Source organism: Chiloscyllium plagiosum, unplaced genomic scaffold (genome assembly GCF_037043375.1).
Source record: "Chiloscyllium plagiosum isolate Xiang-an unplaced genomic scaffold, Cpla_swu_hap1 HiC_scaffold_13, whole genome shotgun sequence".
Lineage (NCBI taxonomy): Eukaryota > Metazoa > Chordata > Chondrichthyes > Orectolobiformes > Hemiscylliidae > Chiloscyllium > Chiloscyllium plagiosum.
Genome location: NW_028270151.1, coordinates 86,354,909 through 86,380,518, shown reverse-complemented (window position 1 = coordinate 86,380,518; position 25,610 = coordinate 86,354,909). Strand labels below are relative to the sequence as shown.

General features: G+C 59.2%; 1 protein-coding gene and 1 pseudogene across 4 annotated transcripts in view; both read right to left on the bottom strand.

Annotated features, from left to right (window-relative positions):
- The window catches only part of nrros (negative regulator of reactive oxygen species), a 43,234-nt gene that overhangs the window by 5,638 nt on the left and 11,986 nt on the right, over positions 1-25,610 (bottom strand). The window contains exons 1-2 of one of the 4 annotated variants that reach the window (XM_043701714.2): positions 25,034-25,259; positions 5,273-5,376 (exon numbers count right to left, since the gene is read on the bottom strand). In XM_043701714.2, coding sequence (XP_043557649.1) covers positions 5,273-5,368 — 96 coding nt within the window. In that variant the 5' untranslated portion in view covers positions 5,369-5,376; positions 25,034-25,259. Of the gene's footprint in view, positions 1-5,272; positions 5,377-24,132; positions 24,232-24,400; positions 24,416-25,033; positions 25,260-25,610 lie in introns of those variants that run through there. The other 3 variants (XM_087993883.1, XM_043701713.2, XM_043701715.2) reach the window with 3 other exon arrangements.
- LOC148148363 (uncharacterized) lies at positions 5,426-25,083 on the bottom strand (annotated as a pseudogene).

Below are 25,610 nucleotides of genomic sequence, written 5' to 3'. Positions count from 1 at the left end.
GTGTGAAACAATTTATCCGTTATCTCAGCAAACTAAGGACACATTGCACAGACTGCATCCTACTGGGTGTAAACAGTTCGAGGGTAAAGGAACAGACACACTGAGCTCCTCAGACAAGTGGACACTGTGCAAGAAGACAAGATGCAAAGCCAAAAGCAGAAATTGCTGGACAAACCCTGCAGGTCTGGTGGCATCTGTGGAGAGAGAAAGCAGAGTTAACGTTTCAAGTTTGGTGATTCTTCACCTGAAATGTTAGCAGCTAGGAATCCAGAGAAAGAGAGAGAGAGAGAGATGAAAGGGGTAGCTAAACAAGGAGATTATGGTGAGCAGGCTAGGACAGAAGGAATGCTGAATAAGAGAGGTAAGAGTGGGGAATACTCAGGAGGAAAACAGTGGACATTTCTGAGGAATTCCTGTAGAAAGGTGGCTTTGTCAGGATATACAAAGTTAAAAATCACACAACACCAGGTTACAGTCCAACATTCCTGACTTTTGCCTGAAACGTCGATTTTCCTGCTTCTCGGATGCTGCTTGGCCTGCTGTGCTTTTCAAGCAGCACTCTTATCTAGACTCTGATGAAGGAGCAGCGTTCCAAAAGCTAGTGCTTCCAATTAAACCTGTTGGACCATAACCTGGTGTTGTGTGATTTTTAACTTTGTACACCCCAGTCCAATACCGGCATCTCCGAATCATCAGGATATATGTGACAGAGATGGAAAAGCTGAAAGAATGGAATAGAGTCTTTACAGGAAGCAGAGTGTGAGGATGCATAATCTAGGTAACTGTGGAAGTCAGTGGGTTTATAGTGGATATTGGCGGCCAGCGTATCTTCAGAAATGGAAACAAAAATGTCAAGAAAAGGACGTCAAGAGTCAGAGATGGACCAGGGTAGAAATTGGAAGCAAAATTGATTATTTTTCCAATCCCAGATGAGAGAGAACCAACAATGTTGGCTGTCTGCTACATTTAAACAAATAATTAAGGGTCAATTGGCATCAATACCTCACCATAATAAGGTTGGCATGGACAGAGTAGATGGGGGCAGATAATTCTTCTTTTCAACAAGTTTTTAAGAGTGCGGTTACTAAGGGCACTGGTGGGATTTGAATTCACAAAATATCTGGAATTAAGCATGACCACAGATTCTTTGTTGATTGGCAGCAAAACCAACTGGTTCACTAATGTCCTTCAGGGAAGGAAATCTGCCATCCTTACCTGGTCTGGCCTACATGTGACTTCAGACCCACAGCAGTGTGGATGATCCTTAACTGTCGTCTGGGTATTTAAAGGACAATAAATGCTGCCTAGCCAATGATGCCCTTATCCTGCGAATGAATTTTTTTCTAAGAAGTCCCAGGATCTAAGTGTGGTCATGGACCAATTGTAACGAGGCCTGTTTATTGACCTATGTGCATCACATACAGACCATAACTACCTCAACTTTCGGAGTGCTGTGTGTCACATGACTTGATAGTCACTTCCTGTGATGTCATACAGTCACCTACTGACAGACCATTGGGATGAATTCTGGGATACCCCGATGCGGGCTCAATCCCTGGAGGAAGTATACTCAGTACTTGAATACAGTATCAAACTGGGTCATACATCACCCCAGAAATGAAACAGTTTCTGGTTCAGCGAAAATTTCTAACACGGAAGGAGGCTATTCAATCCATCATCTCTCTGCCAGCCCATCCAGTTAAATAGAACATAGAACATAGAACAATACAGCACAGAACAGGCCCTTCAGCCCACGATGTTGTGCCGAACATTTGTCCTAGCTTAAGCACCCATCCATGTACCTATCCAATTGCCGCTCAAAGGTCGCCAATGATTCTGACAAGTTACAAATAACACCAAGATAATAGATTCTTGTAGATTTAAATTAAACCTCTTGATAGTTTTTGATACAGCAATTTACTTGAAATATATTGCTTAATTTCAATTGAAATTGTAACGTTAATACATTCTCATTTGAGTTGTAACAGAGTAACTGAAACAAACATTATTCTGAAGTGGGGAGGTCTATGTTTTGAAGCGAGAAATCCCAGACTCTTTCAAGTATCTGGGATGCTTATAGTGTCGCTAAGGCTTGTAAAATTAAGTAGGCCTTTTGGAGGAAGGTAACATTATTGGGTGGCTTCTTGCTCTGTGGGATGATACTGTGAATCCTAAAGACCCAAGTGTTTGTAAATGCCACTTTCCAGCTCCTAGCCCCACCACTGGAGTTTGCATCCATTCAAATTGTACATCCAAAATACAAAGAGGGTTTCAGTTTCCACCGCTGTTTTTAGGTACCCCAAGTAGGATCGCAGAGCTGAAGTTTTGGGGTCCTGACCACTGAGGCAGTAATTCCTGGTCTGAAGCTCTCTGGCTGACTGAGTGATAAGAGCTGTCCTCCCCAATCTAACAGGCCTGCCTTCGCAAGCGCCCTCACCCCTCCCCACTCTCACACTCCACTCTGAGGGGCTGTGACATTTTCAAGCCTTGATATGGGGTCATGGTCGCGAAGGGTTTGAGAATCAATGCTTTTCAGAGAAAACACTTCTCTCAAAAATCTTCCTAACCTTTTTTACCAATTAAATCGACATTTCCCCAGGTTACTCGGTGATGGGAAATAGACCCTTCGTCTCCGAGCCCCTCACAATGTTATGCACCTCGATTAAATCTGCCCTCGGCCTCCTTCGCTCTAAAGAAAACATTCCAATTTCTGAGCTTCTCCAGTACTTTATTCCCTGCAATTTTCTAGAAGATCTCTCCTGTATCCTCTATCATACAAGCTCAATATTCCTATAAAGTGGTGACTAGGGACAGCATCAATTACCCCAGCTAAAGCTTCATTCATATTTTAGAGAATCCCAGGGTTCCTTCGCTGCTTTTATATCCTAGGCCTCAGTTAATCCAGGCAAGTGACTGGATGCTTTCTTCACCACCTTGTCTTTTTTTATTGTATCATGGGATGTGTGTGTTTCTGGCTGGGCCAGCATTTATTGCCCATTCCTTGTTGCCATTCAGAAGGTGTTGGTGAGCTGCTTTCTTGCACTGCGTTGCAGTATGTATGGTACTTATTGGCTATGTTATGTTCAGGGTAGACAGGCAGGAGGCTGGAAGAACACAGCAAGCCTCAGGAGGTGGAGAAATCAACTTGTCAGGTTGGTGTAGGGGGGAGCTGCAGATAAAGGGGGTGGTGGGAGGAGGGTGGTGAAGTGGGGATAGGTGAAGACAGGTAGAGGGTTCGACCTGGTTGGTCAATGGGAGGAATGGATCCGGTTCTAGGAGGGGTGGAAAGGAGGGGTAGGGGCTGGGAAGGGAATCAGGGATGGGAAGGGAAATTGGAGAACTCAATGTTGAGTCCTGTGGGCTGTTGCCTCCAATTTGCAGTTTGGTTCATTGTGGCAATGGAGGAGGCCAAGCATGGTCATGTCAGAAAGGGAGTGGGAATGGGAATTCAAATGGGCAGTGACTTGGAATTCCGGTCCACCGCTGCAGGCACGGCTGAGATGCTCGGCAAACTGTTTCCTAAGTTTATGTTTGGTCTCCCCAGTGTAGAGAAGACCACATCGGGAGTGCCTGATGCAGGTTGGGAGAGAGGCAGGTGAACCTCTGTCTCACCTGGAAGGAGTGTTTGGGGTCCTGGATGGAGGTGAGGGGGTGGTATATTGGCAGGTGGCCTGTGGCCCGATGTTCGTCAGGTCCTTGATTCCTTTACTCATTTTGGAATCCACACAGAAGTGGAATCAACTCCAGGAATCAATCCTCAAGAGAGGACAGAAGTAAAGGAGGCTAATCATGGGCCTTTGGTTGCAGTGACCCGGATACAGGGCTTGGTACCCAGGGCGCACGGTCTCACTTATTGGGATGATTTGCAAACTGGAACGCATGAGAATTCCTACTATTTCAAAACAAAACTAAAAAAGTTCCTCAGAATGCTATACTGGATTTGTCTTGGTTTTAGCGGAGCCCTGGCTTAAAGCAGCAGGAGGACTAGGGTCTAGTGATGAGGAGAGGTTCACCCTCAGCACTCCACATACACAGACGTACAAACACACAAGACAGACACACACACACACGCTCTCACTCGTGCATACACACATTCACATGCACACACACACAAACTTACAGACTCATTCACACACACACAGAAACACACTCACATACATACATAGACACATACACACATTCTCACTTGTATACACACACACACATGCACAGACACACACATACAGACACACAGACACATATTCTCACTCGTACACACACACATCCACAGACACACTCATTCACACACTCACAAACACAGAGATAGCATCCTCCTCAAGTAACTACTGCTTCACTTCAGTGTTGACAGCACTAGGTCTACAGTAGAAAAATGTTTTGTTTTAAAAAGACGATAACCGCAGGGAGGTTGGAGTATGGTTGGGTGTGTCAAACAGGATGCTCAGTGGGTTTTAGTGCAGCACTCATCAAGATCAGGAGCAAACTAACAAAGGCCATGCACTGTGTATTGCAGAGTGAACATTTAACACCTCAAGGCTTGGAGCTCACAGGTTGTGAACAAACCTCCCCGCCTGAAGGACTGTGAGGTTTTTCACACACACACACACATTTATATTTAGTTTAACATTCAATCAACTCTGCAGCAAAAAGCTCATTTCAGTAATCCCCCTCTCAAAATGGTGCAAGTTGATTGTCATGTTTGAAACAAGGATGGCTGGTCAGGGGCTTTGTGACTTCCCTGAAAAGTGTCAGGTCGTTCACCCGTCATCTCCAAAGGTGTTTAGAGAAAAGCGTCTCATTTCTGTAGCGTCTTTCACGACCTCAGTAATCAGACAGCATTTCACAAGCCAATGGAATGCTTTCAACGCACAGTCACCACTATAACACGGGAAGTTGGGGTGACAGTTGTGCAATGACAGGCTATTCAACTCTGGATGGCTTCACAGGTTAGCTCATTCATGTTCTCAAATGAAATTCTCTCTCTATACACACACACACACACACACACACACACACTCCGTAGTAAATCCGCAGGGAACAGTTAAACACAAAAAAAAATTATGAACAAGAAACAATTGAGTCAGGCGTCCAATTAATATCCGGGACATAACCATATACACATTGACCAGAAAGAGCCCTGAATACCCTGGCTCAGTGTGGGTGAGTGGTGGGGTTTAAATCAAGCCCATTGTGTCAAAGCTAAAACCTCATACCAGAGATCTGTAACAATGCACGAAACACAAACTCCCTGCTCCACCAAGGCCTTGGAACTTACCATGGTGCAGTTCCCCAGACACCTCACCAAACTCGCTCCAGCAAGCATCATGAGAGCTGTGAGGGTGAGTGACATCGAACAGATTCTGAGCCCCATTTTCACACCTACAAGAAGACTAAATGTTAGGACACAAACGACAACACAAGCCATTTATCAAACAAATATCTGTACCACTGAAACAATATTAACGTGCATTGTCAGAATAACTGTTCTGAGGTAGCACGTTTTTGGAGGGTCAGCGCCGGGGAGCGCCACGTTGTCCGAGGGTCAGCGCCGGGGGAGTGCCGCCCTGTCCGAGGATCAGCACCAGGGGAAATGCCGCGCTGAGGGTCAGTGCCAGGGGAGTGCTGCCCTGTCTGAGGGTCAGCACCGGGGGAGTGCCGCCCTGTCTGAGGGTCAGCACCGGGGGAGTTCCGCCCTGTCTGAGAGTCAGCGCTGGGGGAGTGCCGCGCTGAGGGTCAGCACCAGTGGAGTGCTGCCCTGTCTGAAGGTCAGTGCTGGTGGAGTGCCGCCCTGTCTGAGGGTCAGCGCTGGGGGAATGCCACCCTGTCTGAGGGTCAGCGCTGGGGGAATGCCACCCTGTCCGAGGGTCAGCACCAGGGGAGTGCCGCCCTGTCTGAGGGTCAGCGCCGGGGGAGTGCCACCCTGTCTGAGGGTCAGCGGTGGGGGAGTGCCGCCCTGTCTGAGGGTCAGCGCTGTGGGAGTGCCACCCTGTCTGAGGGTCAGCGCTGGGGGAGTGCCGCCCTGTCTGAGGGTCAGCGCTGGGGGAGTGCCACCCTGTCTGAGGGTCAGCGCTGGGGGAGTGCCGCCCTGTCTGAGGGTCAGTGCCGGAGGAGTGCCGCCCTGTCTGAGGGTCAGCGCTGGGGGAGTGCCGTCCTGTCTGAGGGTCAGTGCCGGAGGAGTGCCGCCCTGTCTGAGGGTCAGCGCTGGGGGAGTGCCGTCCTGTCCGAGGGTCAGCGCTGGGGGAGTGTTGCCCTGTCCGAGGGTCAGCGCTGGGGAGTGTTGCCCTTTCCGAGGGTCAGCGCTGGGGGAGTGTTGCCCTGTCCGAGGGTCAGCGCTGGGGGAGTGCCAAAGTTTTCTGAGGGTAAGTGCTGGGAGAGTGCCGCGCCATCTGAGAGTCAGCGCCTGGGGAGTACCATGCTTTCGAAGGGTCAGTGCCGATGGAGCGCTATGCTGTCCAACGTTTAGCGCCGAGGGAGCACCACCCTGTCTGAGGGTCAGCGCCAAGGGAGCACCGCGCTGTCTGAGGGTCAGCGCCGAGGGAGCACCACACTGTCCGAGGGTCAGCGCCGAGGGAGCACCGCGCAGTCTGAGGGTCAGCGCCGAGGGAGCACCACGCTGTCTGAGGGTCAGCGCCGAGGGAGCACCGCACTGTCTGAGGGTCAGCGCCGAGGGAGCACCGCACTGTCTGAGGGTCAGCGCCAAGGGAGCACCACGCTGTCTGAGGGTCAGCGCTGGGGGAGCACCGCGCTGTCTGAGGGTCAGCGCCAAGGGAGCGGGGAGCATAACGCTGTCCGAGGGTTAGCACCGGGGGAGCTAGTGCTGGGGGGGCACCGCACGGTCCAAGAGTTAGCGCTGGGGGGGCACCGCGCTGTCTGAGGGTCAGCGCCGAGGGAGCACCGCGCTGTCTGAGGGTCAGCGCCGAGGGAGCACCACACTGTCCGAGGGTCAGCGCCGAGGGAGCACCGCGCAGTCTGAGGGTCAGCGCCGAGGGAGCACCACGCTGTCTGAGGGTCAGCGCCAAGGGAGCGGGGAGCATAACGCTGTCCGAGGGTTAGCACCGGGGGAGCACCGCACTGTCCGAGGATTAGTGCTGGGGGGGCACCGCACGGTCCAAGAGTTAGCGCTGGGGGGGCACCGCACTGTCTGAGGGTCAGCGCCGAGGGAGCACCACGCTGTCTGAGGGTCAGGGCCGAGGGAGCACCACGCTGTCTGAGGGTCAGGGCCGAGGGAGCACCACGCTGTCTGAGGGTCAGCGCCGAGGGAGCACCACGCTGTCTGAGGGTCAGCGCCGAGGGAGCACCACGCTGTCTGAGGGTCAGGGCCGAGGGAGCACCACGCTGTCTGAGGGTCAGCGCTGAGGGAGCAACGCACTGTCTGCGGGTCAGCGCTGGGGGAGCACCGCGCTGTCTGAGGGTCAGCGCCAAGGGAGCGGGGAGCACAACGCTGTCCGAGGGTTAGCACCGGGAGAGCAACGTGCTGTCCGAGGATTAGTGCTGGGGGAGCACCGCGCTGTCTGAGGATTAGTGCTGGGGGGGCACCGCACGGTCCAAGAGTTAGCGCTGGGGGGGCACCGCGCTGTCCGAGGATTAGTGCTGGGGGGGGCACCGCACTGCCCGTAGGTTAGCGCTGGGGGGGCACCGCACTGCCCGTGGGTTAGTGCTGGGGGGGCACCGCACTGCCCGTGGGTTAGTGCTGGGGGGGCACCGCACTGCCCGTGGGTTAGTGCTGGGGGGGCACCGCACTGTCCGAGCGTTAGCACCGGGAGAGCACCGCACTGTCTGAGGGTCAGCGCCGAGGGAGCACCACCCTGTCCGAGGGTCAGCGCTGGGGGAGTGCCGCCCAGTCTGAGGGTCAGCGCCAGGGGCGTGCCGCCCTGTCTGAGGGACAGCGCTGGGGGAGTGCAGCCCTGTCTGAGGGTCAGCGCTGGGGTAGTGCCGCCCTGTCTGAGGGTCAGCGCTGGGGGAGTGCTGCCCTGTCTGAGGGTCAGCGCTGGGGGAGTGCCACCCTGTCTGAGGGTCAGTGCTGGGGGAGTGCCGCCCTGTCCGAGGGTCAGCGCTGGGGGAGTGCCGCCCTGTCTGAGGGTCAGCACCAGTGGAGTGCCGCCCTGTCTGAGGGTCAGCACCAGGGGAGTGCCGCCCTGTCTGAGGGTCAGCACCAGGGGAGTGCCGCCCTGTCCGTGGGTCAGCACCAGTGGAGTACTGCCCTGTCTGAAGGTCAGTGCTGGTGGAGTGCCGCCCTGTCTGAGGGTCAGCGCTGTGGGAGTGCCACCCTGTCTGAGGGTCAGCGCTGGGGGAATGCCACCCTGTCTGAGGGTCAGCGCTGGGGAATGCTGCCCTGTCCGAGGGTCAGCACCAGGGGAGTGCCGCCCTGTCTGAGGGTCAGCGCCGGGGGAGTGCCTCCCTGTCTGAGGGTCAGCGCTGGGGGAGTGCCGCCCTGTCTGAGGGTCAGCGCTGTGGGAGTGCCACCCTGTCTGAGGGTCAGCGCTGGGGGAGTGCTGCCCTGTCTGAGGGTCAGCGCTGGGGGAGTGCCACCCTGTCTGAGGGTCAGCGCTGGGGGAGTGCCGCCCTGTCTGAGGGTCAGTGCCGGAGGAGTGCCGCCCTGTCTGAGGGTCAGCGCTGGGGGAGTGCCGTCCTGTCCGAGGGTCAGCGCTGGGGGAGTGTTGCCCTGTCCGAGGGTCAGCGCTGGGGAGTGTTGCCCTTTCCGAGGGTCAGCGCTGGGGGAGTGTTGCCCTGTCCGAGGGTCAGCGCTGGGGGAGTGCCAAAGTTTTCTGAGGGTAAGTGCTGGGAGAGTGCCGCGCCATCTGAGAGTCAGCGCCTGGGCAGTACCATGCTTTCGAAGGGTCAGTGCCGATGGAGCGCTATGCTGTCCAACGTTTAGCGCCGAGGGAGCACCACGGTGTCTGAGGGTCAGCGCCGAGGGAGCACCGCGCTGTCTGAGGGTCAGCGCCGAGGGAGCACCGCGCTGTCTGAGGGTCAGCGCCGAGGGAGCACCACACTGTCCGAGGGTCAGCGCCGGGGGAGCACCGCGCAGTCTGAGGGTCAGCGCCGAGGGAGCACCACGCTGTCTGAGGGTCAGCGCCGAGGGAGCACCACGCTGTCTGAGGGTCAGCGCCGAGGGAGCACCGCACTGTCTGCGGGTCAGGGCCGAGGGAGCACCACGCTATCTGAGGGTCAGCGCCGAGGGAGCACCGCACTGTCTGAGGGTCAGCGCCGAGGGAGCACCGCGCTGTCTGAGGGTCAGCGCCAAGGGAGCGGGGAGCATAACACTGTCCGAGGGTTAGCACCGGGGGAGCACCGCGCTGTCCGAGGATTAGTGCTGGGGGGGCACCGCACGGTCCAAGAGTTAGCGCTGGGGGGGCACCGCACTGTCTGAGGGTCAGCGCCGAGGGAGCACCACGCTGTCTGAGGGTCAGCGCCGAGGGAGCACCACGCTGTCTGAGGGTCAGGGCCGAGGGAGCACCACGCTGTCTGAGGGTCAGCGCTGAGGGAGCAACGCACTGTCTGCGGGTCAGCGCTGGGGGAGCACCGCGCTGTCTGAGGGTCAGCGCCGAGGGAGCACCACGCTGTCTGAGGGTCAGCGCCAAGGGAGCGGGGAGCACAACGCTGTCCGAGGGTTAGCACCGGGAGAGCACCGTGCTGTCCGAGGATTAGTGCTGGGGGAGCACCGCGCTGTCTGAGGATTAGTGCTGGGGGGGCACCGCACGGTCCAAGAGTTAGCGCTGGGGGGGCACCGCGCTGTCCGAGGATTAGTGCTGGGGGGGGCACCGCACTGCCCGTAGGTTAGGTCTGAGGGTCAGCGCCGAGGGAGCACCACCCTGTCTGAGGGTCAGCGCCGAGGGAGCACCGCGCTGTCTGAGGGTCAGCGCCGAGGGAGCACCGCACGGTCTGAGGGTCAGCGCCGAGGGAGCACCGCACTGTCTGAGGGTCAGCGCCGAGGGAGCACCGCACGGTCTGAGGGTCAGCGCCGAGGGAGCACCGCACTGTCTGAGGGTCAGCACCGAGGGAGCACCACGCTGTCTGAGGGTCAGCGCCGAGGGAGCACCACGCTGTCTGAGGGTCAGCGCCGAGGGAGCACCACGCTGTCTGAGGGTCAGCGCCGAAGGAGCACCACGCTGTCTGAGGGTCAGCGCCGAGGGAGCACCACGCTGTCTGAGGGTCAGCGCCGAGGGAGCACCACGCTGTCTGAGGGTCAGGGCCGAGGGAGCACCACGCTGTCTGAGGGTCAGGGCCGAGGGAGCACCACGCTGTCTGAGGGTCAGCGCCGAGGGAGCACCACGCTGTCTGAGGGTCAGCGCCGAGGGAGCACCACGCTGTCTGAGGGTCAGCGCTGAGGGAGCACCGCGCTGTCTGAGGGTCAGCGCCAAGGGAGCGGGGAGCACAACGCTGTCCGAGGGTTAGCACCGGGAGAGCAACGTGCTGTCCGAGGATTAGTGCTGGGGGAGCACCGCGCTGTCTGAGGATTAGTGCTGGGGGGGCACCGCACGGTCCAAGAGTTAGCGCTGGGGGGGCACCGCGCTGTCCGAGGATTAGTGCTGGGGGGGGCACCGCACTGCCCGTAGGTTAGCGCTGGGGGGGCACCGCACTGCCCGTGGGTTAGTGCTGGGGGGGCACCGCACTGCCCGTGGGTTAGTGCTGGGGGGGCACCGCACTGCCCGTGGGTTAGTGCTGGGGGGGCACCGCACTGTCCGAGCGTTAGCACCGGGAGAGCACCGCACTGTCTGAGGGTCAGCGCCGAGGGAGCACCACCCTGTCCGAGGGTCAGCGCTGGGGGAGTGCCGCCCAGTCTGAGGGTCAGCGCCAGGGGCGTGCCGCCCTGTCTGAGGGACAGCGCTGGGGGAGTGCAGCCCTGTCTGAGGGTCAGCGCTGGGGTAGTGCCGCCCTGTCTGAGGGTCAGCGCTGGGGGAGTGCTGCCCTGTCTGAGGGTCAGCGCTGGGGGAGTGCCACCCTGTCTGAGGGTCAGTGCTGGGGGAGTGCCGCCCTGTCCGAGGGTCAGCGCTGGGGGAGTGCCGCCCTGTCTGAGGGTCAGCACCAGTGGAGTGCCGCCCTGTCTGAGGGTCAGCACCAGGGGAGTGCCGCCCTGTCTGAGGGTCAGCACCAGGGGAGTGCCGCCCTGTCCGTGGGTCAGCACCAGTGGAGTACTGCCCTGTCTGAAGGTCAGTGCTGGTGGAGTGCCGCCCTGTCTGAGGGTCAGCGCTGTGGGAGTGCCACCCTGTCTGAGGGTCAGCGCTGGGGGAATGCCACCCTGTCTGAGGGTCAGCGCTGGGGAATGCTGCCCTGTCCGAGGGTCAGCACCAGGGGAGTGCCGCCCTGTCTGAGGGTCAGCGCCGGGGGAGTGCCTCCCTGTCTGAGGGTCAGCGCTGGGGGAGTGCCGCCCTGTCTGAGGGTCAGCGCTGTGGGAGTGCCACCCTGTCTGAGGGTCAGCGCTGGGGGAGTGCTGCCCTGTCTGAGGGTCAGCGCTGGGGGAGTGCCACCCTGTCTGAGGGTCAGCGCTGGGGGAGTGCCGCCCTGTCTGAGGGTCAGTGCCGGAGGAGTGCCGCCCTGTCTGAGGGTCAGCGCTGGGGGAGTGCCGTCCTGTCCGAGGGTCAGCGCTGGGGGAGTGTTGCCCTGTCCGAGGGTCAGCGCTGGGGAGTGTTGCCCTTTCCGAGGGTCAGCGCTGGGGGAGTGTTGCCCTGTCCGAGGGTCAGCGCTGGGGGAGTGCCAAAGTTTTCTGAGGGTAAGTGCTGGGAGAGTGCCGCGCCATCTGAGAGTCAGCGCCTGGGCAGTACCATGCTTTCGAAGGGTCAGTGCCGATGGAGCGCTATGCTGTCCAACGTTTAGCGCCGAGGGAGCACCACGGTGTCTGAGGGTCAGCGCCGAGGGAGCACCGCGCTGTCTGAGGGTCAGCGCCGAGGGAGCACCGCGCTGTCTGAGGGTCAGCGCCGAGGGAGCACCACACTGTCCGAGGGTCAGCGCCGGGGGAGCACCGCGTAGTCTGAGGGTCAGCGCCGAGGGAGCACCACGCTGTCTGAGGGTCAGCGCCGAGGGAGCACCACGCTGTCTGAGGGTCAGCGCCGAGGGAGCACCGCACTGTCTGCGGGTCAGGGCCGAGGGAGCACCACGCTATCTGAGGGTCAGCGCCGAGGGAGCACCGCACTGTCTGAGGGTCAGCGCCGAGGGAGCACCGCGCTGTCTGAGGGTCAGCGCCAAGGGAGCGGGGAGCATAACACTGTCCGAGGGTTAGCACCGGGGGAGCACCGCGCTGTCCGAGGATTAGTGCTGGGGGGGCACCGCACGGTCCAAGAGTTAGCGCTGGGGGGGCACCGCACTGTCTGAGGGTCAGCGCCGAGGGAGCACCACGCTGTCTGAGGGTCAGCGCCGAGGGAGCACCACGCTGTCTGAGGGTCAGGGCCGAGGGAGCACCACGCTGTCTGAGGGTCAGCGCTGAGGGAGCAACGCACTGTCTGCGGGTCAGCGCTGGGGGAGCACCGCGCTGTCTGAGGGTCAGCGCCGAGGGAGCACCACGCTGTCTGAGGGTCAGCGCCAAGGGAGCGGGGAGCACAACGCTGTCCGAGGGTTAGCACCGGGAGAGCACCGTGCTGTCCGAGGATTAGTGCTGGGGGAGCACCGCGCTGTCTGAGGATTAGTGCTGGGGGGGCACCGCACGGTCCAAGAGTTAGCGCTGGGGGGGCACCGCGCTGTCCGAGGATTAGTGCTGGGGGGGGCACCGCACTGCCCGTAGGTTAGGTCTGAGGGTCAGCGCCGAGGGAGCACCACCCTGTCTGAGGGTCAGCGCCGAGGGAGCACCGCACTGTCTGAGGGTCAGCGCCGAGGGAGCACCGCGCTGTCTGAGGGTCAGCGCCGAGGGAGCACCGCACGGTCTGAGGGTCAGCGCTGAGGGAGCACCGCACTGTCTGAGGGTCAGCGCCGAGGGAGCACCACGCTGTCTGAGGGTCAGCGCCGAGGGAGCACCACGCTGTCTGAGGGTCAGCGCCGAGGGAGCACCACGCTGTCTGAGGGTCAGCGCCGAAGGAGCACCACGCTGTCTGAGGGTCAGCGCCGAGGGAGCACCACGCTGTCTGAGGGTCAGGGCCGAGGGAGCACCACGCTGTCTGAGGGTCAGCGCCAAGGGAGCACCACGCTGTCTGCGGGTCAGCGCCAAGGGAGCGGGGAGCACAACGCTGTCCGAGGGTTAGCAGCGGGAGAGCACCGTGCTGTCCGAGGATTAGTGCTGGGGGGGCACCGCACTGTCCGTGGGTTAGTGCTGGGGGGGCACCGCACTGTCCGAGCGTTAGCACCGGGAGAGCACCGCACTGTCTGAGGGTTGCTACCGGGGGGGCACCGCGCTGTCCGAGGGTTGGTGCCGGGGGGGCAACACGCTGACCGAGGATTAGTGCTGGGGGGGCACCGCACTGTCCGAGGGTTAGCGCTGGGGGGGAGCCGCACTGTCTGAGGATTAGTGCTGGGGGGGCACCGCACTGTCCGAGGGTTGGTGCCGGGGGGGCACCGCGCTGTCCGAGGATTAGTGCTGGGGGGGCACCGCACTGTCTGAGGGTTAGCGTCGGGGGAGCACCGTGCTGTCCGAAGGTTAGCGTTGGGGGGGCACCGCACTGTCCGAGAGTTAGCACCGGGAGAGCACCGCACTGAGCAAAGGTTAGCACCGGGAGAGCACCGCACTGTCCGAGGGTTAGCACCAGGGGAGCACCGCGCTCTCCGAGGGAGCACTGCGCTGTCCCAGAGTTAGCACCGGGGGAGCACTGCGCTATCCAAGGGTTAGTGCCAGGGGAGCACTGTGCTGTCCCAGAGTTAGCACCGGGGGATACCGCGGAGACCGAGGGTTGGTGCCGGGGGGGCACCACGCTGTCCGAGAGTTAGCGCCAAGGGAGCACCGCACTGTCCGTGGGTTAGTGCTGAGGGGGCACTGCACTGTCCGAGGGTTAGCGCCGGGGATGCACAGCACTGTCCGAGGGTTAGCACTGGGGGAGCACCGCACTGTCCGAGGGGTAGTGCCAGGGGAGCACCGCACTGTTCGAGCGTTACCGCTGGGGTAGCACCGCGCTGTCTGAGGGTCAGCGCCGAGGGAGCACCACGCTGTCTGAGGGTCAGCGCCAAGGGAGCACCACGCTGTCTGAGGAACAGCGCCGAGGGAGCACCACGCTGTCCGAGGGTTAGCGCCGGGGGAGCACCGCGCTGTCCGAGGATTAGTGCTGGGGGGGCACCGCACAGCCCGTGGGTTAGTGCTGGGGGCACCGCGCTGTCCGAGGATTAGTGCGGGGGGGGGCACCGCACGGTCCAAGGGTTAGTGCTGGGGGGGCAACGCACTGTCCGAGGGTTGGTGCCGGGGGGCACCACGCTGTCCGAGGATTAGTGCTGGGGGGCAACGCAATGCCCGTGGGTTGATGCTGGGGGGGCACCACGCTGACCGAGGATTAGTGCTGGGGGGGCACCGCACGGTCCGAGGGTTAGTGCTGGGGGGCACCGCACTGCCCGTGGGTTAGTACTGGGGGGGCACCGCACTGTCCGAGGGTTAGCACCGGGAGAGCACCACGCTGTCCGAGGATTAGTGCTGGGGGGCACCGCACTGCCCGTGGGTTAGTGCTGGGGGGGCACCGCATTGTCCGAGGGTTAGTGCTGGGGGGGCACTGCACTGTCCGAGGCTTAGCGCCGGGGGAGCACCGCGCTGTCCGAAGGTTAGCGCTGGGGGGGCACCGCACTGTCCGAGGCTTAGCGCCGGGGGAGCACCGCGCTGTCCGAAGGTTAGCGCTGGGGGGGCACCGCACTGTCCGAGGATTAGCACCGGGGGAGCACCACACTGTCCGAGGGTTAGCGTCTGGGGAGCACCGCACTGTCCGAGGGTTAGCACCGGGGGAGCACCGCACTGTCCGAGGGTTAGCGTCGGGGGAGCACCGCGCTCTCCGAGGGAGCACTGCGCTGTCCCAGAGTTAGCACCGGGGGAGCACTGCGCTATCCAAGGGTTAGTGCCAGGGGAGCACTGTGCTGTCACAGAGTTAGCATCGGGGGAGCACCGTGGAGACCGAGGGTTGGTGCCGGGGGGGCACCGCGCTGTCCGAGAGTTAGCGCCGAGGGAGCACCGCACTGTCCGAGGGTTAGTGCTGGGGGGGCACTGCACTGTCCGAGGGTTAGCGCTGGGGGGGCACCGCACTGTCCGAGGGTTAGCGCCGGGGATGCACTGCACTTTCCGAGGGTTAGCGCCGGGGATGCACAGCACTGTCCGAGGTTTAGCACTGGGGGAGCACCGCACTGTCCGAGGGTTAGTGCTGGGGGGCACCGCACTGTCCGAGGATTAGTGCTAGGGGGGCAACGCACTTTCCGAGGGTTAGCGCCGGGGGAGCACCGCGCTGTCCGATGATTAGTGCTGGGGGGCACCGCACTGCCCGTGGGTTAGTGCTGGGGGGCACCGCGCTGTCCGAGGATTAGTGCTGGGTGGGCACCGCACGGTCCAAGGGTTAGCGCCGGGGGAGCACCGTGCTGTCCGAGGATTAGTGCTGGGGGGGCAACGCACTGTCCGAGGGTTGGTGCCGGGGGGCACCTCGCTGTCCGAGGATTAGTGCTGGGGGGCAACGCACTGCCCGTGGGTTAGTGCTGGGGGGGCACCGCACTGCCCGTGGGTTAGTGCTGGGGGGGCACCGCACTGTCCGTGGGTTAGTGCTGGGGGGGCACCGCACTGTCCGAGCGTTAGCACCGGGAGAGCACCGCACTGTCTGAGGGTTGCTACCGGGGGGGCACCGCGCTGTCCGAGGGTTGGTGCCGGGGGGGCAACACGCTGACCGAGGATTAGTGCTGGGGGGGCACCGCACTGTCCGAGGGTTAGCGCTGGGGGGGAGCCGCACTGTCTGAGGATTAGTGCTGGGGGGGCACCGCACTGTCCGAGGGTTGGTGCCGGGGGGGCACCGCGCTGTCCGAGGATTAGTGCTGGGGGGGCACCGCACTGTCTGAGGGTTAGCGTCGGGGGAGCACCGTGCTGTCCGAAGGTTAGCGTTGGGGGGGCACCGCACTGTCCGAGAGTTAGCACCGGGAGAGCACCGCACTGAGCAAAGGTTAGCACCGGGAGAGCACCGCACTGTCCGAGGGTTAGCACCAGGGGAGCACCGCGCTCTCCGAGGGAGCACTGCGCTGTCCCAGAGTTAGCACCGGGGGAGCACTGCGCTATCCAAGGGTTAGTGCCAGGGGAGCACTGTGCTGTCCCAGAGTTAGCACCGGGGGATACCGCGGAGACCGAGGGTTGGTGCCGGGGGGGCACCACGCTGTCCGAGAGTTAGCGCCAAGGGAGCACCGCACTGTCCGTGGGTTAGTGCTGAGGGGGCACTGCACTGTCCGAGGGTTAGCGCCGGGGATGCACAGCACTGTCCGAGGGTTAGCACTGGGGGAGCACCGCACTGTCCGAGGGGTAGTGCCAGGGGAGCACCGCACTGTTCGAGCGTTACCGCTGGGGTAGCACCGCGCTGTCTGAGGGTCAGCGCCGAGGGAGCACCACGCTGTCTGAGGGTCAGCGCCAAGGGAGCACCACGCTGTCTGAGGAACAGCGCCGAGGGAGCACCACGCTGTCCGAGGGTTAGCGCCGGGGGAGCACCGCGCTGTCCGAGGATTAGTGCTGGGGGGGCACCGCACAGCCCGTGGGTTAGTGCTGGGGGCACCGCGCTGTCCGAGGATTAGTGCGGGGGGGGGCACCGCACGGTCCAAGGGTTAGTGCTGGGGGGGCAACGCACTGTCCGAGGGTTGGTGCCGGGGGGCACCACGCTGTCCGAGGATTAGTGCTGGGGGGCAACGCAATGCCCGTGGGTTGATGCTGGGGGGGCACCACGCTGACCGAGGATTAGTGCTGGGGGGGCACCGCACGGTCCGAGGGTTAGTGCTGGGGGGCACCGCACTGCCCGTGGGTTAGTACTGGGGGGGCACCGCACTGTCCGAGGGTTAGCACCGGGAGAGCACCACGCTGTCCGAGGATTAGTGCTGGGGGGCACCGCACTGCCCGTGGGTTAGTGCTGGGGGGGCACCGCATTGTCCGAGGGTTAGTGCTGGGGGGGCACTGCACTGTCCGAGGCTTAGCGCCGGGGGAGCACCGCGCTGTCCGAAGGTTAGCGCTGGGGGGGCACCGCACTGTCCGAGGCTTAGCGCCGGGGGAGCACCGCGCTGTCCGAAGGTTAGCGCTGGGGGGGCACCGCACTGTCCGAGGATTAGCACCGGGGGAGCACCACACTGTCCGAGGGTTAGCGTCTGGGGAGCACCGCACTGTCCGAGGGTTAGCACCGGGGGAGCACCGCACTGTCCGAGGGTTAGCGTCGGGGGAGCACCGCGCTCTCCGAGGGAGCACTGCGCTGTCCCAGAGTTAGCACCGGGGGAGCACTGCGCTATCCAAGGGTTAGTGCCAGGGGAGCACTGTGCTGTCACAGAGTTAGCATCGGGGGAGCACCGTGGAGACCGAGGGTTGGTGCCGGGGGGGCACCGCGCTGTCCGAGAGTTAGCGCCGAGGGAGCACCGCACTGTCCGAGGGTTAGTGCTGGGGGGGCACTGCACTGTCCGAGGGTTAGCGCTGGGGGGGCACCGCACTGTCCGAGGGTTAGCGCCGGGGATGCACTGCACTTTCCGAGGGTTAGCGCCGGGGATGCACAGCACTGTCCGAGGTTTAGCACTGGGGGAGCACCGCACTGTCCGAGGGTTAGTGCTGGGGGGCACCGCACTGTCCGAGGATTAGTGCTAGGGGGGCAACGCACTTTCCGAGGGTTAGCGCCGGGGGAGCACCGCGCTGTCCGATGATTAGTGCTGGGGGGCACCGCACTGCCCGTGGGTTAGTGCTGGGGGGCACCGCGCTGTCCGAGGATTAGTGCTGGGTGGGCACCGCACGGTCCAAGGGTTAGCGCCGGGGGAGCACCGTGCTGTCCGAGGATTAGTGCTGGGGGGGCAACGCACTGTCCGAGGGTTGGTGCCGGGGGGCACCTCGCTGTCCGAGGATTAGTGCTGGGGGGCAACGCACTGCCCGTGGGTTAGTGCTGGGGGGGCACCACGCTGACCGAGGATTAGTGCTGGGGGGGCACCGCACGGTCCGAGGATTAGTGCTGGGGGGGCAACGCACTGTCCGAGTGTTAGTGCTGGGGGGCACCGCACTGTCCGAGGGTTAGTGCTGCGGGGGCACCGCACTGTCCGAGGGTTAGCACCGGGGGGGCACCGCGCTGTCCGAGAGTTGGTGCCGGGGGGCACTGCACTGTCCGAGGGTTGGTGCCGGGGGGGCACCGCACTGTCCGAGAATTAGTGCTGGGGGGGCACCGCACTGTACGAGGGTTGGTGCCGGGGGGGCACCGCGCTGTCCGAGGGTTAGTGCTGGTGGGGCACCGCACTGTCTGAGGGTTAGCGCTGGGGGAGGCACCGTGCCGTCCGAGGATTAGTGCTGGGGGGGCACCACACTGCCCGTGGGTTAGTACTGGGGGGGCACCGCACTGTCCGAGGGTTAGCACCGGGAGAGCACCGCGCTGTCCGAGGATTAGTGCTGGGGGGCACCGCACTGCCCGTGGGTTAGTGCTGGGGGGGCACCGCACTGTCCGAGGGTTAGCGTCGGGGGAGCACCGCGCTGTCCGAAGGTTAGCGCTGGGGGGGCACCGCACTGTCCGAGGGTTAGCACCGGGGGAGCACCACACTGTCCGAGGGTTAGCGTCTGGGGAGCGCCGCGCTCTCCGAGGGAGCACTGCGCTGTCCCAGAGTTAGCACCGGGGGAGCACTGCGCTATCCAAGGGTTAGTGCCAGGGGAGCACTGTGCTGTCACAGAGTTAGCACCGGGGGAGCACCGCGGAGACCGAGGGTTGGTGCCGGGGGGGCACTGCGCTGTCCGAGAGTTAGCGCCGAGGGAGCACCGCACTGTCCGAGGGTTAGTGCTGGGGGGCCACTGCACTGTCCGAGGGTTAGCGCTGGGGGGGCACCGCACTGTCCGAGGGTTAGCGCCGGGGATGCACTGCACTTTCCGAGGGTTAGCGCCGGGGATGCACAGCACTGTCCGAGGGTTAGCACTGGGGGAGCACCGCACTGTCCGAGGGGTAGTGCCAGGGGAGCACCGCACTGTCCGAGCGTTACCGCTGAGGGAGCACCGCGCTGTCTGAGGGTTGGTGCTGGGGGAGCACCGCACTGTCCGAGCATTACCGCTGGGGGAGCACCGCGCATTCCGAGGGTTAGTGCTGGAGGAGCACCGCACTGTCCGAGCGTTACCGCTGGGGCAGCACCGCGCTGTCTGAGGGTTAGTGTTGGGGGAGCACCGCGCTGTCGGAGCGTTACCGCTGGGGGAGCACCGCGCATTCCGAGTGTTAGCGTCGGGGGAGCACCGCGCTGTGCGAAGGTTAGCGCTGGGGGGCACCGCACTGTCCGAGGGTTAGCACCGGGGGAGCACCACACTGTCCGAGGGTTAACGTCTGGGGAGCACCGCACTGTACGAGGGTTAGCACCGGGGGAGCACCGCACTGTCCGAGGGTTAGCGTCGGGGGAGCACCGCGCTCTCCGAGGGAGCACTGCGCTGTCCCAGAGTTAGCACCGGGGGAGCACTGCGCTATCCAAGGGTTAGTGCCAGGGGAGCACTGTGCTGTCACAGAGTTAGCACCGGGGGAGCACCGCGGAGACCGAGGGTTGGTGCCGGGGGGGCACCGCGCTGTCCGAGAGTTAGCGCCGAGGGAGCACCGCACTGTCCGAGGGTTAGTGCTGGGGGGGCACTGCACTGTCCGAGGGTTAGCGCCGGGGATGCACTGCACTGTCCGAGGGTTAGCGCCGGGGATGCACAGCACTGTCCGAGGGTTAGCGCCGGGGATGCACCGCGCTGTCTGAGGGTTAGTGCTGGGGGAGCACCGCGCTGTCGGAGCGTTACCGCTGGGGGAGCACCGCGCATTCCAAGGGTTAGTGCTGGGGGAGCACCGCACTGTCCGAGCGTTACCGCTGGGGGAGCACCGCGCAGTCCGAGGGTTAGTGCTGGGGGGGCACCACGCTGTCCGAGGGTTGGTGCTGGGGGAGCACCGCGCTGTCCGAGGGTTGGTGCTGGGGGAGCACCGCGCTGTCCGAGGGTTGGTGCTGGGGGAGCACCGCGCTGTCCGAGGGTTGGTGCTGGGGGGGGCACCGCACTGTCCGAGGGTTAGTGCTGGGGGAGCACCGCACTGTCCGACGGTTAGCACCGGGGGTGCACAGCACTGTCCGAGGTTAGCACTGGGGGAGCACCGCACTGTCCGTGGGTTAACGCCGGGGGAGCACCGCACTGTCCGAGGGTCAGCTCCAGGTTTGTACCGCGCTGTCTGAGTGTTAGTGCCAGGTTAGCGCCGCGCTGTCCAAGTGTTGGTGCCGGATTAGCGCCGTGCTGTCCAAATGTTAACGCCGTGCTGTCCTAGTGTTGGCGCCGCACTGACCGAGGGTCAGCACCGGGTTAGTGCCGCGCTATCTAAGGGTCAGTGCCGGGGGAGCATCGCACTATCCAAGGGTCAGCACTAGGGGAGCGCTGCACTGTCATATCAATCCTTAAAATGCAGCAAACAATTGCAGAAAATAGTGAAGAGGCTCCTGGAATGCTGATCTTTCAAGCTAGACACTGGGATGCTGACATTATACTGCTGCTTGAAAAAACTCCCTGGTTAGATCCCAGTTGGAGTACTGTAGGCTTGAGAATGTGTATAGGGTATTAGCAGGCAGGAAAAGAGTTAAGTTCTGAGTTTTGCGAAACATAAGGTTCAGCTGAGCATGACTCCGATCAGATAAGAACTTACAGTTAACAATGGGGTGCTGGAGGCAAGGGTAATGGGTTAACAAGGTGGAAAAGCAGTCATTTTGAAGAGCCATTTAACATTATTGGAAGCATTCAGTATGTAAGGTCAACTAACAAGGGGAGAAGTATCCATTGTAGGAATCCAGTTAACATGGTTAAGAACATTAATTGTACAACAGTAAAGGACTTGGTGTCTGCTATTGATACTCATTGATTGTAACAGTCATCCAATCAATATGTATATTGCCTTATCTGGATGTTCCTTCCTGTAAAATGACTATATAATTCATTGAGAAACTGCTGTTCCTGAGAAGAATAAGAACTCATGACCCTGTGCACAGGGGCAACTGTTCTCTTCCCCCTTCAGGGCCCAGAATAAAGATGAAGGAGGTAAAACTATACTGTGTCTCTGAACATTTTGCTTCGACTGAGGGGGGAACAGGACGACAAGTTGGTCTGGGATCCACACCTTAGGAACGCTATATTGGCCTTGGAGGGGACAATACAGTTTCAAGAATGACACCTGGATTTCAGGGGTTACGTTATGAGGACTGATTACACAAATGAGGTCTGTTTTCTCTAGAATTTCGGAATTTAAGGGGCAAAGTCTTTACGCTATCGAAGTCTTCAAGACGTTAACAGGAAACAACAGGGTAGATAATGATAAACTATTTCTCGAACCAGGCGGCACAGAATTAGGGCCAGACTGTTCAGGAGAGATGTTAGAAAGCACTTGTACACACAGAGGGTGTTTCACAAATGGCAGTAGGTGGTGGGTCAGTTTTTAAATTTAAATCTGAGATAGGTTTTCGTTATGAGTCAAAGGTAGGCAAATGGAGTTAGTCCACAGATCATGATCTCAATAAGTGGCAGAACATGCTCAAGGAGAAAATGAGGGCTACAGATGCTGGAGATCAGAGCTGAAAATGTGTTGCTGGAAAAGCGCAGCAGGTCAGGCAGCACCCAAGGAACAGGAGAATCGACATTTCGGGCATAAGCCCTTCCTGAAGAAGGACTTATGCCCGAAACGTCGATTCTCCTGTTCCTTGGATGCTGCCTGACCTGCTGCGCTTTTCCAGCAACACATTTTCAGAACATGCTCAAGGGCCTGTACTTAGTGGCCAGAACTGAGGAAGCTGTATATTGTCTGCTGCAGTGATACTGCCAATGCGAGAATCTGTACACCAATATTGCTGAGATGTAACATTACCCCTACATCAGTGACTGCTAAAAGAGACTCGAACTGAATGGCAACGTTGCTCCTGTCTCATGGAGAGCTTTACCACACCATGACATTGCAAGTACCACAACAACCACATCACAAGGACTGCGTCATTGTATCACCAACATCAACACACTGAGACAGAGAGAGAGAGAGAGAGAGAGAGAGACAGCGAGACCATTCTAGGGTACATTTCCACAGCAACCATGCTGAGGTTTCACAGTGGGAATATGTGATCCCATTGTGGTTAGCATGGTTGATGCTGAATATCGACCACCACACAGAAGAGAACTTTCTCTTGGAGCCCACACTCACTGAGATTTGGTTGTTGTGAGATCTTCCAATGGTCCACCTGAAACCATGGTTACTGCCACTAGCCCCACCCTCTCACCACAGCCCAACCAAATGAAATCCCAGAGGGGTGTGTTAAGATAAGGCCCTGGGTTGATGTGCCCTATCTTGCTAAAAACAAGGGCTGCAGATGCTGAAAACCAGAGTCTAGATTAGAGTGGCGCTGGAAATGCACAGCATGTCAGGCAGCAGCCGAGGAGCAGGAAAGTCGATGTTTCGGCCAAAAGCCCTTCATCCCTATCCTGGGACAACCGTTGGGGATGATGGACTTTCTTGGACTTTGGTGGCCTATGGGCAAAATGTATAATTGTTGCAATATTCTGCATCAATGTGCTTTCATTCACTGCTTTTCCCCACTGTCTCCCATCTCAATCCATCGGACTGGTTTCGCACAGGGATCATGCACCCTACTTTTCTGGCTGCCTGGCATTCAGTGGCCTGTCACAATCCAGCTGAGTACATTTTTCCCATCCTTGAGCAGATTGGTAAATGTTACGCACTGTGGAAGCTTTAACAACACTGCCCACTCGCGCCACAATGGGGCTGTTATACAGGCAGTTGTCATAACTCTACCTCACTCTAAATCTCAGCTCACCTTAGCTATGGTCTGTATTTATTTTTAAAACCACACCCCAGACCCTGTCAGGGATTATCATATGTTAAAAAAAACTCCACAACTGAATAGAATCCAGGATGACCCTACAGTGTGATATTCCAGGACTGTTCGCACTGTCGCTTTTGACCAAGATTAAGCACCCATAGAATCACATGAAAATCCCCAGAGTATTTTTCGTAGAAAAGCTCTCTTGGCTAACACACCACTTTCATTTAATGCTGACAAAGTCATAAAATCTTTCGTTTATCTCAAAGCTGTTGATGGGATCTTGCTGTGCAATGACCCACTGTCATCCTGCAGGACAACAACTGTGGTTCGTCAGATGTGAAACTGTGAGAACAATGCTGAAAACGTAAAGACACACTGTCACTTTAAGGTATGATGCCTGTGCCCCCCCCCCCCCCCGCCCCTTTAGACCCTAGTAAGATGCAGGCACTGGGTTGTCGTAGCTTCATCGCTCTGAGGAGTTGTGCTGCCCCCTATCCCCAGGTGTGCGTCATTTCTGAAGGTTATTTTTTGATTCTCCCTCCTCAGTGCTTTTCTTTCATATAATCTCTGCAGTGTGGAAGCAAAGCCATTCAGCCCAACAATTCCGCACCGACTCTGCAGAAAGCATCCCTGTAACTGTGCATTCCCTATGGCTAATCCACCTATTGTACACATCCTTGAACACCCCGGGCAGTTTAGCGTGGCCAATCCACCTAGTCTGCGCATCTTTTGGACTGTGGGAGGAAACCCATGCAGACAAGGTGAGAGGTTGCAAATTCTCTATCAGCCGTCAGCACTTTCACCTCTGACATAGGTTCGGAGTTGCAGTCCATACAAATCCACACCGACTGCAGTGGGGTGGGGGAGCTGCACTATCAGAGTAATATGGGAATGATGCCAAGGATCTACCCAATTATCCTTGGTGCCCTCAGCCAATGTTTATCCCTCAATCAACAGTTTACTCTGGTCCCTTTATTTATCCTCTCCAGAGACTCTATTACACGCCTCTGAAAGGTTTAGTTTTTCTTAACCCCCACCATCGAATCGCTGTGGGGTTTGCTAAATGCAAATTGCATGTCTTTCGGGAGTCAAATGAAAGGCGCTTGGAGGCAGCTATGCAAATGCAGGCTCCCCCTCCCCCCCCCCCCAAGTCTGCTGCCGCTGCCTCTTTTATTTTCCGGACGCGTCTGCGGGCCGACGACAGACACCGAGTAGCGCCCAGCCCGTCCCCGAGGTGACACTTACCGAGCGCTCCCCGCCCCCGGCTTTCAGAGCGGTGAGGGAGCGGGGCTGTCTGAGCCGGGCTGCCCGGCTGCAGTATCACCACTGAGCCAGCCCATCGGCCCGGAGAGCTCACTCACCGCTCCGGAACATAACAAGCGGAAACGTGGTCACATGGAGAGACTGAGAGAGCAGGCAGTGTCTGTCAGCAATCCAGAGATCCCCCACCCCTCAACCTCGCCCCCCTCCCCAAACTGACTGTCAATTCCACAACAGACCCTGGATGACTGACTTTTTGTCACTTGGTCAGTTGTCCCTTGCTGCACTTGGCCTGTTTCGACAGGATTTGCCAGTAGTTTTGTTTTTGTTTTAAGGAGTTAACACTTAATCACGCTTCCTCACAAAATATTCACGAGATTCATTGCAACATCAGTTTGTTGTTGTTTTTTTTCCACCCCCCCCCCCCCCCTCTCTCTCTATTTTGGATGGTGTTGAGTCTCTGGTTTTGGAATTGATTCGTCTCTGGGAAACGGCCAGAGATTCTGAAGGTTATTTTTTGATTCTCCCTCCTCAGTGCTTTTCTTTCATATAATCTCTGCAGTGTGGAAGCAAAGCCATTCAGCCCAACAATTCCACACCGACTCTGCAGAAAGCATCCCTGTAACTGTGCATTCCCTATGGCTAATCCACCTATTGTACACATCCTTGAACACCCCGGGATGTAGATCACTGGCAGGTAGATCCAGCTGACCAGCTTCTGATTTCGGATGCCAACAGTGGGTTGCCCAGCGGTGGGATCCACTCCCCAGGCTTGAAATTCCGAATTAAGGGAATGTGCCGTACTCCCAGATTTCAGCAGAAGAGGGAACTATGATGGAGATTTGACATTACCAGCGAGGGGGCTATTTTGAAAATATCCTCATACCTTGAGCTCCTGGTGATTGACAATTTGATGAGTGCCAAGTTGATGCTCATTTTGGGTCCGTCTGCTTCTGTGCATTTTGGAGTAATCCTGAGGGTGGGATGCCTGTTAATTTTACCCGAAAGAACCGCTGCACAGACGAGGGTGAGACAGCAGGGGAGGGCCAATGAGACAGCCCGTGGGTGTGTTATTCCAAAATGAGAAACAGCTTCCTAAGAAAGATCAGGTCATCGCAGCAGCGTGAAGTTATTTGAGCCCTGACCTTGTATCAGTCATCTTGAGTCTGTGTAAACTGTCAGTGTGTGAAACTGTGCTCTATCTGAAAGTATCTCTGGGCCCACCCATCCTGTTTGAGATGCCCTGCCCGATAGGCAGCAGTTGACACCAGTGCCTGCACTGTTTCTGTGAGAGGTGTGAAAGATAAAACAGCAGCTCAGCGAGTTGCGCTCAGGACTGAGAGGCTCACCGTTCTGGGTGTTAATTCCTGTCAAATCTCTTTCCGCTTCTTCACTCCCACTCTGTAGGTGAAATAAACCTCACACCAGTGCGTTTCTCCTCTGTAGACAGTGCAAAAAGTATT